Genomic DNA, 13,378 nt, shown 5'->3' on the forward strand with positions numbered 1-13,378 from the left:
GCTTTAGGTTATGGTTGGACTCAATGATCTTAAGAGTGTCTTTTGAACAAAATGTTTCTATGATTCTATGATGTTGCCTTTACCCTTATGCAGCTAAAACCCTTAAGATCAGACAGGCGACAGGAGGAGTGACCACCACCCTTTTCCCTTCAGCCCACTGGTTTACCAAAGTTGGATGCATTATACTTGGTTAATTCAGATCAATGTGGTCAGTAGAGCATTGGCAACCCAAGTGGTCATGCATCCTGCATTTACTTATTTTGATTTAAATAACATTTCCAATTTTAAATAACCAAAATCCACTACTCTGGGCACCACCATGCTCAGCAGCATGAAGGTGCACTTTTAAAGGGATGATAGAGTGCAGACACAAAAACGCAGCTTCATCTCTGGCTGATGCATGTCCTCGTCTCTGCATGCAAGTAAGCATGTTGGCTCTCCTTTCTGTCTTATAATGAGGGAATTTCAGACAATAACATCTTTACTTGACTGAAATTGTGGCAGGTAGAAAGCAGCAACTCTGTGCTATGGCTGTCATGCACAGTCCACTGTCTTTCGTGAACAGCATATTTAAATCTCACTTTAGCCTGCTACATGATAGATATGTGCACAGCAAACCAAAAAGGGCCACTACCACAGGCACTGTGGTCAGAGCACCAAACACAGGTGGTCCGTCACCCTGGAGCATCATTGCAAAGAGATGTGCCACCACAGGAGAAGTCCTGGAAGGAGTTTAAGTGACACTGAGGATCTTAACGCAGTATGAAGCCTTCCCTGGCTGCCTAACTGCTAAAACCATAACAAATTTTGGTTATGCTGGCACACTGCACTTGATTGAGGAGTAGGCATGTTATGAAGCTTCCCAGGAAACTTGAGTGTGCCCAAGTACTGAGCTTCACTCTCCAGAGTGCTTCCTTCTGTCTGGCAGGTGTGAGATCACATCTGGATGCTGTGTCAAATTTGGGGCCCACAGTGCAAGAAAGTGTCCAACAAACTGGAGTGAGTCCAATGGACACAACCAAGATGGTCCAGGGGGCTTGAACAGATGATGGATGGGGAGAGGCTGGAGGACCTGCTCACCCTGGAGGTAAAAAAGACTTAGGGGAGATCCTGGGGACCCTTTCAACTATTTTAAGTGTATTAATGGAGAGAATCTTCTCAGAGGTGCCTGAAGACAGGGTGAGAGGCAATAACTGCAGGTTACAACAACGGAAGTTACAACCAGATTATCAGGAATAAAATTTTTGGTAAGAGGGTTGTTGTGCACTAGCAAGAGCAGGCAAACTTTCACAGTAGAGCAGAACAAAGCTGCTTACAAAGTCCGAGCCCATCTGTAATCGCAATCTGTATGGCTATCTGAGGAGAAGGTGCAAGAAAATGTAGCAAAGTATCTTTTATCAAAACAGAGTTTAATCCCGAGGGGGATTGTTTCCAGTCTGTATCATCAATTCTTTGTTCCCCATCCCCCATAGGAAATACATGGATCAGGAATTCAAGCTTGCAGGCAGCAGTTACGGTGTCACATATACCACCTCAGTGGCTATGTTTCATTAAAATTATAATGTAAGCACAGAATTTAATGACTGGAGGTGGAACAGGTCTGGATTATTAAAAATTATATTTCCATACTCCTGAGGTGTCTCACTTCCGGAGACAAGGACACTGAAATCATATAAAAGGATACATATTGTAGAGTTTCTCAAACCATTTCGGTTTCATTTGCTAGTTGCTGGTGGTGAACTGGGTAAGTCTCTCTTGGCTTACTGGGAATTAATGCAGTGGCTGGGGTTATTTAATTTTTAAGTATTGTCTGCAGAAGCAAGTCAGAAGTGCTTCTGCTTAGCAAGATTTGTGTATGGTACTTATCACATAGCTGAGCTAAGGGTAAATATTTATTCCACCTTCTACCAGTCTTTATTTGTTATATGTTTTGCAACTGCTGTGCTTTCTTTAGCGAGATGTGTCTCAGTGTAGCTGAGAGTGGACTAACCTCTCTCTTTCCTCAATGACGTTGCTACCCTGTTTAAACCAGGAAATTATTTGGTTTGAGAGAGATCAAAAAGCAAGGCTAGGACTTCAAAGGAAAGAAGTAGGAGGGAAGATAAGAAGTGGAGACTTGCAGGCTGCATGGGTAAGCAATGCCTGGAAGGAAGTCTGGATGAGAAACACTAGGAGGACTTCTATGGGAGAGGTAGGAAAACAGCTGTACTGTGGCCACCAGATCCTTTCCTTGTGGAAATTTTCCGGTGCGAAGCCTCGACTCATGTCCTCCACCTGAGGACCTTCACGTGGACAGGGCACCAACAGAAGCCTCGGAGTTTCCTTTTTGGGTAGAAATCGGGAAGTAATTTTGAAGAGCTAATTCCAAACCAAGAACAGCTGTGGTCAGGTGGGGGCTGTCATAACTTTGATATAATCTAGTTGAGTCCAAACAACCCTACTTTTCTTCCTGTTTTAAGAAGTTGATTGAAATGTGCACACAGCCAGTAGCTACAAATGTGTCTAAAATGCTTTCATGTGGAGTCAGTGTCCTGCTGTCGATTTCAGTCTGTTTTCCCAGTGCATTAAGTATTCCACTGGAAAAAGTATAGTTTGATTCAGTGTATAAAATAACCTTGTGAAAGCTGAATGTCTCTGTTTCCACAAAGTATATTCCTTTCCTGCTTTCAGACATTACCCTTCCCTCAAAGATGCAGTGTGAAAATGATTACCAAGTCAGACAGATCTGCCTTCCACCTCCAACCATCTTGGTGAAGAATTTTCCTGTGAAAAATCGTGTGGATCCCTGTGGCACCGTCTGTAACATCCAGTGCTTGCCTCCACGTGTGGAACCCTGCTGCTATCGAGGGGTTCCTCGGGGCACCACCACTTACGTGAACCTGAGTAATCTTGGTGTGACACAGACTGCTGGTTGCGTAGATCCATGCTGCCTTGGACTCACCACACGTGTGTCTCCGTGCTGTGAGGAAGTGACCAAGTGCACCACCAAGTGTGCAGTCCCATGCTGCTGCAAAGTGACCGAGTGTATCACCAGATGTGAAGATTCATGCTGTGAGGAAGTGACCAAGTGCACCACCACATGCGAGGATCCGTGCTGCAAGGAGGTAACCAAGGGCACCACAACATGCGTGGAACCATGCTGTGGAGGTGTGAGTGAATGTACCACCGAGTGTGTGGATCCATGCTGCCAGGAAGTGACCAAGTGCACCACCAGATGCATAGATCCATGCTGCCAGGAAGTGACCAAGTGCACCACCAGGTGCATAGATCCATGCTGTAGACCTGCGACCAGATGTGCCACCACATGTGTTGAACCATGCTGCCAGGAAGTGACTAAGTGCACCACCAGATGCATAGATCCATGCTGTAGACCTGTGACTAGATGTGCCACCACATGTGTGGAACCATGCTGCAGCAAAGTGACCCAATGCACCACCACATGTGTTGATCCATGTTGTGGGGAAGTGACCAAATGCACCACCAGGTGTGTGAACCCGTGCTGTAGAGAGGTGACAAGGTGTACCACCAAGTGTGTGGAACCATGCTGTAGAGAAGTGGCAAGATGTTCTACCCGGTGTGTTGATCCATGCTGTAGAGAAGTGACAAGGTGTACCACCAGGTGTGTGGATCCCTGCTGCAGAGAGGTGACCAAGTGCACCACTAAGTGTGTGGATCCATGTTGCGACAGAATGACCAAGTGCACAACACGGTGCGTAGATCCATGCCGTGGAGGTTTCACCAGATGCACCACTAAGTGTGTGGATCCATGCTGCAGCAGAGTGACCAAGTGCACCACCGAGTGTGTGGAACCCTGCTGTGAAAAAGTGACCAAGTGTACCACTGAGTGTGTGGAACCCTGCTGTGAGCAAGTGACCAAGTGCACCACCTCATGCGTGGATCCGTGCTGCGAGCAGGTGATCAAGTGTACCACTGAGTGTGTGGAACCCTGCTATGAGCAGGTGACCAAGTGCACCACCTCTTGTGTGGAACCCTGCTGTGAGCAGGTGACCGAGTGCACCACCTCATGTGTAGAACCCTGCTATGAGCAGGTGACCAAGTGCACCACCTCATGTGTAGAACCCTGCTATGAGCAGGTGACCAAGTGCACCACCTCATGTGTAGAACCCTGCTGTGAGGAAGTGACCAAGTGCACCACCACATGTGTGGATCCGTGCTCTGAGGGCGTTCAGGTTGTAACGAAGTGCGTGGATTCCTGTCCCACTGCCTGTGTTACACAAGCTGTGCCTGTGTGCGTGTGCGCCTCTACCTGTGGCCGGCCCTACGCCATCAGATGTGCAGATGTCTGCTGTCGTAAATGCAAGGCTCCTTGAGGGGTTGAGTGTGGGGGTGGGGCGGTGGGAGCTGCAAGAGAACCCCACTCCGCAGTGCCATTGCCCTGTGGATCCTACAAAGGCTAAGGAACGAAAACGTTTTGCAGATCCATGAACCTACCAACATCTTCCTCACATCTTTGCTTTCTTAGTGCCCTTCCTGTCCCAGGAAGAGTAAATCCTCAAATGTTTTTTCTTACATTTTGCATCATTTCTGCTATATTTACCTCAAACACAATACTTTTCCTTGTAACATGTAACTGAATGATTTTGTGCCCCCAGGAATATTGCCTGGGAGAGAGATTCTGTAATTCTTCTTTGCACTGATATGGATGGAAGAATTTCACCATTTGTTCTTTATTTCCATCCTCTCCTTTTCTTTTATGAAGCAATTAAAAAAAGATCTTGGCATTAGGTGTCCACGTTTCCTTCACTTTCACACTCCCCTACACTCGCACTTTCTCCTAATTTCTTCCTGAAAGCCTGATCTCTGCAGAGTGGCAGCTCCTGCTGGAATGCATGTGAAAGTCTAAGGCAATAGCCAGAGATCTGGGACTCATTGATAGGTTCCAGATCATAGAATGATCATCATAGAATCATAGACTGGTTTAAGTTGGAAGTGATCTTAAAGACCACCTAGTTCCAACCCTCCTGCCATGGGCAGGGACACCTTCTACTAGATCAGGTTGCTCAGAGTCCCATCCAACCTGGTCTTGAACACTTCCGGTCAGGGGGCATCCACAATTTCTCTGGGCAACCCATGCCTCCACGTCATCATCCTCATAGTGAAGAATTTCTTCCTTGTATCTAATCTAAATCTACTATCTTTCAGCTTAAAACCATCACCCCTTGTCCTATCACTCCATGCCCTTGTAAAAAGTCTCTCTCCTGCTTTTTTGTAGGTCCCCTGTAGGTACTGAAAGGCTGCTCGTAGGTCTCCCTGGAGCCTTCTCTTCTCCAGGCTAACAACCCCAACTCTCTCAACCCGTCTTCATAGGAGAGGTGCTCCAGCCCTCTGATCATCTTCATGGCCCTCCTCTGGACCCTCTCTGACAGGTCTGTGTCCTTCTTATGTTTAGGGCCCCAGAGCTGGATGCAGCACAGCAGGTGGGATCTCACAAGAGTAGAGTAGAGCAGGAGAATTATGTCCCTTGATCTGCCGGTCACGCTCCTTTTGATGCAGCCCAGGATACGGTTGGCTTTCTGGGCTGCAAGTGCACATTGCTGGGTCATGTTGAGCTTCTCATCAACCAACACCCCCAAATCCCCAGGGATGCTCTCAATCCATCTTCCAGCCAGCCTGTATTTGTGCCTGGGACTGTCTCATCCCATGCGCAGGACCTTGCAATTGGTCTTGTTGAACTTCATGTGGTTCACACGGGCTCACCACTCAAAGCCTGTCAAGGTCCCTCTGGATGCGTCACTTCTCTCCAGCGTGTTGACGACACCACACAGGTGGGTGTCATCGGCAAACATGCTGAGGGTGCACTCAATTCCACTGTCCATGTCACTGACAAAGATGTTAAACAGCGCCAGTGCCAATACTGATCCCTGAGGAGCATCACTTGTCACTGGTCTCCACTTGGACAGTAGAATTATTGCTGGGAGAAAGGATGCTGTCTGTCGTGAGGAAGCATTGCTGCCCCATGGTTTTGAAAAGACTAAAAACCAACCATTTGCTGAAGTGGTCCTCCAAAGCTGGAGGAGCTTAGGGCCAGCTGTGTCTGCATCCCACAGACAGAAATTGAATGTTCCATTATGAGCAATGGGTAAGTAAGCCACTAATGAGGGAAAGATAAGCAGGTCTCGGAGACTGTGGCTTGTGACTTTGTTACTTGTGTGTAAGAGGTCCTATCTCAGCCTTTTGCAACCAGCTTCTATTTTCTTGTCTCTGGTGGCAATTGGGCAAGCCTCATCAGTTAGGGAGATCAACATGCATTCACTCATCACCGAATTCTGCAGAAACCTTATTAGTATTAGCAAGGTGTCTTGGACAATTTTGGTAACCCCACATGAATGCCTTCTAGCAGGATCCCAGTGTTTCCTCCTTAGCACTGGATTTGTTTGTAAATTGTTTGCCCGGGAATGAGCAACATCCTCAGGGACTCAAAGTCACACTGTTACGCATGCCAAGGGCAGTGCTCTGCAGGTTTCCAGAGCAGATGTGGTGCAGAGAGGGATTTGGTTTAGCAGCAGCTGCTGAAGGGAGAAGAGATGGGGAAGCAGAGTGTTGGGGAAGCCAGCACAACTGTAACAGCAGACACGGGCACAGTTCTGTCCCTGGGCACCCACTGGCTCGTTCTTTAAAGATGCCCCACAGCACGTGTCTGCTGACTAATGTACAATTATCACTGTCTCACTTTTTCTGGTAGAGGAGTCCAACCAATAGTGGAACATGATAAATCACACCCACTGGATGTGGCGTTGCACGTGGGTTGCGTAGATCTGGCCTCAAGTGAATTGTTCTGCCCTCACAGCTCTTCTGTTTCTGTCTTCCTCTCTCAAAAGGTTGTGCCAGAGCCTGGATCTTGCCACAGGTTGTACAACTCTCACCATAGTGGGTATCTAGACTTGGGGAAGTTCTCTGGGCATTACCTAGGCACAAATGCTACACAATGGAAATACCAAACCAATTAAGGCTTCCTAATCACCTCTCTGTGCAGGTCTGATTTGACTCCAAAAATCCTTTAAAACTCACTAAAAGCTCCTGTGCAAACAACAATTTCCTTTGCTTCTGCTCCCAAATCACACAGACCAGTCTTCTGGGAAACAAGAAACTGTTGGTGGAAAAACCAGCATTCAGATAAGATTTTCCCTTAAACTATTTCACTGTATCATCCTTCTGACGGCATGATTCTTGCATTATCTTTAATCCTCCATATGAACAAGGAAACTCATTTTAAAAGGCTAAGACCGTTAGCTGAGACCAGACAATTAATTTCCAGGTGAACATCAAAAGATTGTGCTGTAGGAAGATAAGCTTCCTTCCTGAACACTTAAACATTTATACTACATCTATGAAACTGTTGTAGCAGTTTTGGAGAAAAATGCTTTTCAGCATGAGCAAATGTAGTAGCCCCACAGTCCTTGCTCTGTCAGGCAAAGTGCTCTCTAGATCCCCATTCTAAAATATTGGGAAATCAAAGCAAATATCTGTAACAATCAGAAAGCAAAAGATAAAACAAATGCATTTTTTTTTTTCATAACCACAGCTAGTTCCTCTTTTTCAGATTTAATTGCATTCAGATGCTCACTTACCATTCTTCATGGAGTACTCACCATCCTGAGTAAACAGGAAAAGAGGTGGATAGTGCTGTGTTTGGGTTCTTCTCATCCCCAGAAGTAATGATCTAATTACTTGATCGGACAGTCCCTAGGGCACGGACTAGACAAGACCTTCGTCTTCATGTGATGCTAATTGCAGTCTATACTCAGCCTTCTGGCATCTCAGCTACGCGGTGATGTCCAAGATGGAGTGGTGGATCAGCGGCCTGGATACCATCCCCACCTGGAAAGTACTCTTGGTGCTGTATCACATGTCTTTACCTTCCCCAGGTAGTTGTGGTAGGTAATGATGAGAGGGGAAAGCCAGGTGTAATGAAGCCCCAGACATTAAGATTTAATTGCAACAACATGCAGGAGGGCAGGCTGGGAAGGCCTTGCCATGCTGAGAATCCTCGACTTCTATTAACACGCTTTGCTCATCAAAATGTGGGTGATATACTATGTGGGTTGCTGCATACAAGCAAAATGAAATCCCTGTTACCAACCAGTGTTTTGATGCCACAGGTGAAGAAAACTTACTTAGGAGGCTTTTAGATAAACTAATGGATGCAAAGAAATCCAGAAGTGTCATATTTTTAAATCAAAGTGTTTAGGAGTTTGTGAAATATATTTATTTTCTAGCAGAAATCCATTTGAAAAGCCCTAAATGGTGCATATCCAAATGATTACCTAGGCAAAAATTTTGGTTTGGGTTGTTTAATAAAAATCATGACTTCTGCACATCCCGAATTTTTGTATCTATGTTAACAGTCATGTCTCCGTGACCACGCGGTGTTTCATGTCTGCAGGCAAATTTTTTATAGTTATAGGAAATGGCTCCAATCCTAATGTGCCTCCATATATGATAGTTCTTGGTGGTGAAATACAAAGTCTTTCTTGGATTATTTGGGTCCAAAAGGGTTGACCATTTTAGTTTCTACTGAATTCTTCAGAAATATTCTCCTAAGCACCAGAACATGGTGCTCAGGGGGGTCCTCTTCTGCAGCACCAGACAAACCTCTGGATGGGGGAGTCTGTCTCTTCACGGACTCCAAGAACCTCTTCTGGTTCAGGTTCAATCTCTGATGTGCCCATTTCACGAAAGTGCTACCTATCACACCAGCAAGGACATTAACATGGGCCATTTACTTGAAAAAGTTTGAAACATTTACTTGAAAAAGTTCTTTCTAGCTCTTTTGCCAAAGGAGGCTGGCCATGAAAGGATGTTGCTGTGGCGTCCTGACTCACTGAAGTTAATGTGACTAATCAAATGACCTAATTGCTCATAAATATAATAGATATCCACAAAAATGTGTCAATTAAGAATAATAATCCAACCCTCTGATGTTCCCACATATTACAAATGCAGGTCAATTTGTATCTCCTAAAATGTCTGTTTCTATTAGAAGTTGTTACAATTTCTTGCCCCTTAAATATAACCATTTGGTATGCAATAACCCACTATGGAAAGGGAGACGTAGGACTAGTTCTAAGTATTGGTTTCAGAGGCGAGCCCAGCAGATGTCTAACACAAGTGAATTGAATTATACAAGTCCCTATCTCTTCCTATCATCTATAGAAGTCACCAGTACAGCAGTGTGAGTCTGGGAGGGAGAATCTGCATGAGATGCATCAAGTCCCTGCAGCAAAAGAAGAGAAGTGGAAAGACTGAATGAACCATGAGCTGCTGCTGGGAGGATGTCAAGAGCAACGCAAATCCCTCAGCCCACATGAGACTGGGGCAGGAATTCCAGTTTCCCCTTGTGAACACTAGTAAAGAACCAGTGCCAATGCCTGCAATTCTTCAGTGTAACTCCTGGTTTCCAGTGTAAACAGGATGTTCTCCTCATGCGGAATGGGTTGGTTAATTTATTTTTTTTTTCCTCCTGATTTAACATTGTGTAAGTGATCTCACTGGAGAATTTGGCCACCTAAATGTAGCCTGATGACCACCTCCATATATCTCAGAAAAATAAAGGTTTTCTGTGCTGCAGAGCTGAGATATCATTATCAGCAAAAGGCTTCAATATGCTAATTCGAAGTCCTGGGCCTAAATCCCACTTAAACTGGAGTTTAAACTGCCCTGGCAGTGAAAAAATGCCTTTGAAATGTGTGCCCCTTTACTTTTCCCTGTATGTCTTGGAGAGGTCCTCAAGGTAACTAGAGCTGTGTTCCCACTGGCATTGCCAAGCATGAGTGTGGTTAATAGAGGATGGAGAAGAGTGGGTTGGGTGTATTTAATGGTTAAAAAGGTACTGGAGAAACAGATTCCTCAACAGTTTGTGGAAGCACTGATGACCCACTGTAGCATTAGCTGCTTCTTACCATGAGAATTAAGACATGATATTTCTCATAGTAAATCAGATCAGTTCTCCATCTTCCCTAATAATACCTATACATTCTTACTGCATTGAAAAAAACCCTAAGATAGCATCCAGATATTTATGGAAATAAGGAGGTGAAATTGTCCAAGAGTATTACATCTTTTTTTGAAAAGCAATTAATTCAGTACCTGATTTTTTTTTAATTACTGTGTCATTCCCATTGGGAACCACATGACTTGGGTATTAGGTGGAAACACAATTTGCTCAGGATCACATGCTTTTCCTGGAAGGAGGTTTCCATCAAAAATTAGGATGTAAACAAATATGTAAAGCATGTATAGGTGGAGCCTGTTCAGGTAGTTAGTGGTCTGGTGTCCATACCCCTGGGCTCCCTTGTTTCCGGAGATGAGTCCGTGCAAACCATATAAAAAGGTTCCCATTTTAATGCTCACACAAGTTCATTTGACTTCTCCCTCACTCACCTCTATTGGTGAACTGGTAAGTCTTTCTTGGATTTGTCAGGAGATAATGTGATGGCTGTGTTACTTGATTGTTCTGGTCAAAAGAATATATTATTGGTCACATAAGAGCTTTTCTTCTGGTGTTTCTGTTCTAGGATTTGTCCTGGAATGGGGGAGAGGATGTCTGACTCTTGTTTAGAGTTTGCTCTTCCTTAAGTAGCTTGTAAACGTCTTGTAACCTCTTCAGAAACTGTAATTGTGTCTCATCCTTCTTCATATTCCATCTTCATTAATTTTTTCGTACTTCATTAAGTCTGGAAATTAAATAAATTAGTGGATGCAAGTCTTGGGACTTCAAAAGACACAAGTGGAAAGCAGCATTGTCTGAAAGAAGGACGCTGCATAATACCTGAGGGCAAAGCTGAAAGAAATGAATCGGAAACAGGAGCTGCAACCTCTGGGCCAACTCCTCTCTTATGATAGGCTGAGCCTGTTTATTTTGATACACCTCCAATGATATACCACGATATACAGCCGCAGGATTTGGGATAGTGTCAAATTGGTGGTCTTTGGGCTTTATCCTTGGGAATGAGCAGCTCAACATCTACACAAAGGGGAATGTGCTCTGTAGTGTGTGTGAGGAACTGTAGAAGTGATAAGTAGAAGATGGGTTCCTGGGAAGTCTGCTGATTTCATTAATAAAATAAGGAAATGAACTATTTTCCTATTATGGATTGGTTCTTCAAAGTTTAAGTGCATGCAATTCTATAAAATTCAGGGTTCATGGCTTTAATTTTCCTGATAGAGGCGCTTGCAGATTGCCAAGAAAGGATGGAGTAATCTGGCAGTGTTAGTTGTATATTTCTCAAACCAGAAAGTATTCACACTTGATTTTTTTTCTAACAGTCCTTTTCAGTTAACTGCTACGTATGTTTCAGAAGTTCAGGTTGTGAATTGCAGCTCAGGAAGAAAGGGCGCAAGTCCTGAATCGATATGTCTCTCCTCTTTGCCTTTAGCTTTACCAGCACATCAGAAGTATGTCTTTTTGCGAGCAGTGCAAGCAGCCCTGCCTGCCCCCTCCCATTTGTGTGCAGAAAGCCACCAAGTGCGTGGAGCCCTGCCAGACGGTGTGCGCGGAGCCCTGCAGCAGCGTCTGCGTGAAGCCATGCCCCACGCCGTGCATGGAGGTCTGCCCAGCGCCCTGTGCCACTCAGTGCACCACGTCCTGCACCACCCAGTGTGTGGAGCCTTGTGTCGCCCAGTGCGTGGAGCCTTGCACCACCCAGTGTGTGGAGGTCTGTCCCCCCACGTGTATTGATGCCTGCATAAAGCCATGTGCCACTCAGTGCCCAACCCACTGCACAACCCAGTGCGTGGAGCCCTGCACCACCCAGTGCACCACCAAGTGTGTCGACTCATGTGAGACCGTGGTCCTGGAGCCGTGCAGCACGTGCTGCTCTCGCCCATGCTGATTGCTTTAACACCTGAGCCTGGTGTGCAGTCCTGATGTTTTGGTGCATTGCAGTATCCATAGGCTTGTGAATATCCATGGAATGAAAACCAGGTTACAGACCCCACTGCGATGTAACGAGATGTCTCCCAGACTGGTTACCCCATGCTCTCTCTGTCTTAAAAAATACTTCTTTGAATGTTTCCAGTCTGTATCTTTCACTCCTATGATACTTCTGCTCCTGCTATCACAGCACTTTTTTTGTTGGTAACTGCAGTTGGCCAATACTGAACTGCTGGGCATCTTGGGAAATTATTTTGCAATGGCTGTACTGTAAGCAGTTGATGTTGGAAGATGTCTCCCCTTCTGTTCTTTAATTCCCATCTTGTCTTCTGATGTATGTCCTCTTATCTTTTAATGTCTATGTGCAGCAATAAAAATTGACCGTCGATGGCATAATGTGTCTTCTATCTTTCTTTCATCTCCCTGTTTCTATGTCTTCAGACCCAAGAACATCTTCCTTTCTTTCCAAAAGCTGCTATGGTTGTGTAGGATTTGTTCCTGCTGTACGGTGAGGAGACAGCAGGCATTATAACATGGAGAAATGTCTTCCAATACCACAAAAAAACCATCATCTGGTCAATACTTTTCTGACAGATTAAAAAAAAAAAAAAATGTTTTGTCCTACTTGAAAATAATGATATGAATTTAATTTTGACCTTTATTACAGATAGAATTTTGATCTTTATATCTCTGGATTTTGGAGGTAAATCTTAGAAACTGTTAAAAGGTAAATTTGAGTGGAAGAAAGACTGAAATTCAAGACAGAAAGCAATAAAACTTTCTTGCTAGGATTTATAATTATTTCTGAAAAACACTCTGTTGGACATGAAAATGGTATCTTTGATGAGTGCTTCCCATGATCCTCACTGGCTAAAGATAGAAAGTAGGGAATGAGGCTTCAGGAGATTAATCTTTTTCTGGTTTGGAAACAAGTTCAAGCCCTGAAAGACTGCAGGTTTGTTTCCAGGTTTGCTGCAGATACTTTGTGTGGCTTTGGGCAGGTCACACTCTTGTTGCCTATCCATTCCCCATCTGCAACAAGGAGAAATCGTATCCCTGACTGATAGGCTGCTTAGCATTCCAGGTTTGTTAATGTCTGGCCCATACAATAATATTTTAATTCACTCATAAATACACCATCCTTATTTGAAGTCATGACTTTTAAAACCAAAGGAGGCCCACTGTCTGGAGGGATATTACACCCATTTAAATGCTGAGTTTCAGAGATGGTGCTCCCATTGTCTTCCATATTGTGCATGTGACTTGCTTACCTCTGTCTCTGTGATGGCCACACAATTTCCATGTCTGGGATGTAGACAATTGCTATCCACCTACTGCATCATTATGGCAAGGGTGGGGAACATCTAATCTAGAAAAGAAAAGAGTTATATTTAGGTGTGCGTAAACACTGTTACCAAATCAGCTTTTAATGAATCCTTGTACACGGGTGTAGAGAATCTGACAGTGGATTCCTTTTTGTGTTAT

The 13,378-nt window shown here is 44.6% G+C and overlaps 1 protein-coding gene across 1 annotated transcript; it reads left to right on the forward strand.

Moving 5' to 3' along the window:
* The first annotated feature begins 1,663 nt into the window (after window positions 1-1,663).
* Window positions 1,664-12,289, forward strand: LOC106146036 (keratin-associated protein 10-4). Its single transcript, XM_065042689.1, has 4 exons — window positions 1,664-1,744; window positions 2,671-4,328; window positions 10,280-10,417; window positions 11,397-12,289. Exons 2-4 carry the CDS (start codon window positions 2,691-2,693, stop codon window positions 11,850-11,852), a joined length of 2,232 nt encoding a protein of 743 aa, XP_064898761.1. The 5' UTR covers window positions 1,664-1,744; window positions 2,671-2,690; the 3' UTR covers window positions 11,853-12,289.
* Window positions 12,290-13,378: the final 1,089 nt, after the last annotated feature.

This window comes from Columba livia, chromosome 28 (genome assembly GCF_036013475.1).
Source record: "Columba livia isolate bColLiv1 breed racing homer chromosome 28, bColLiv1.pat.W.v2, whole genome shotgun sequence".
NCBI classification, from domain to species: domain Eukaryota; kingdom Metazoa; phylum Chordata; class Aves; order Columbiformes; family Columbidae; genus Columba; species Columba livia.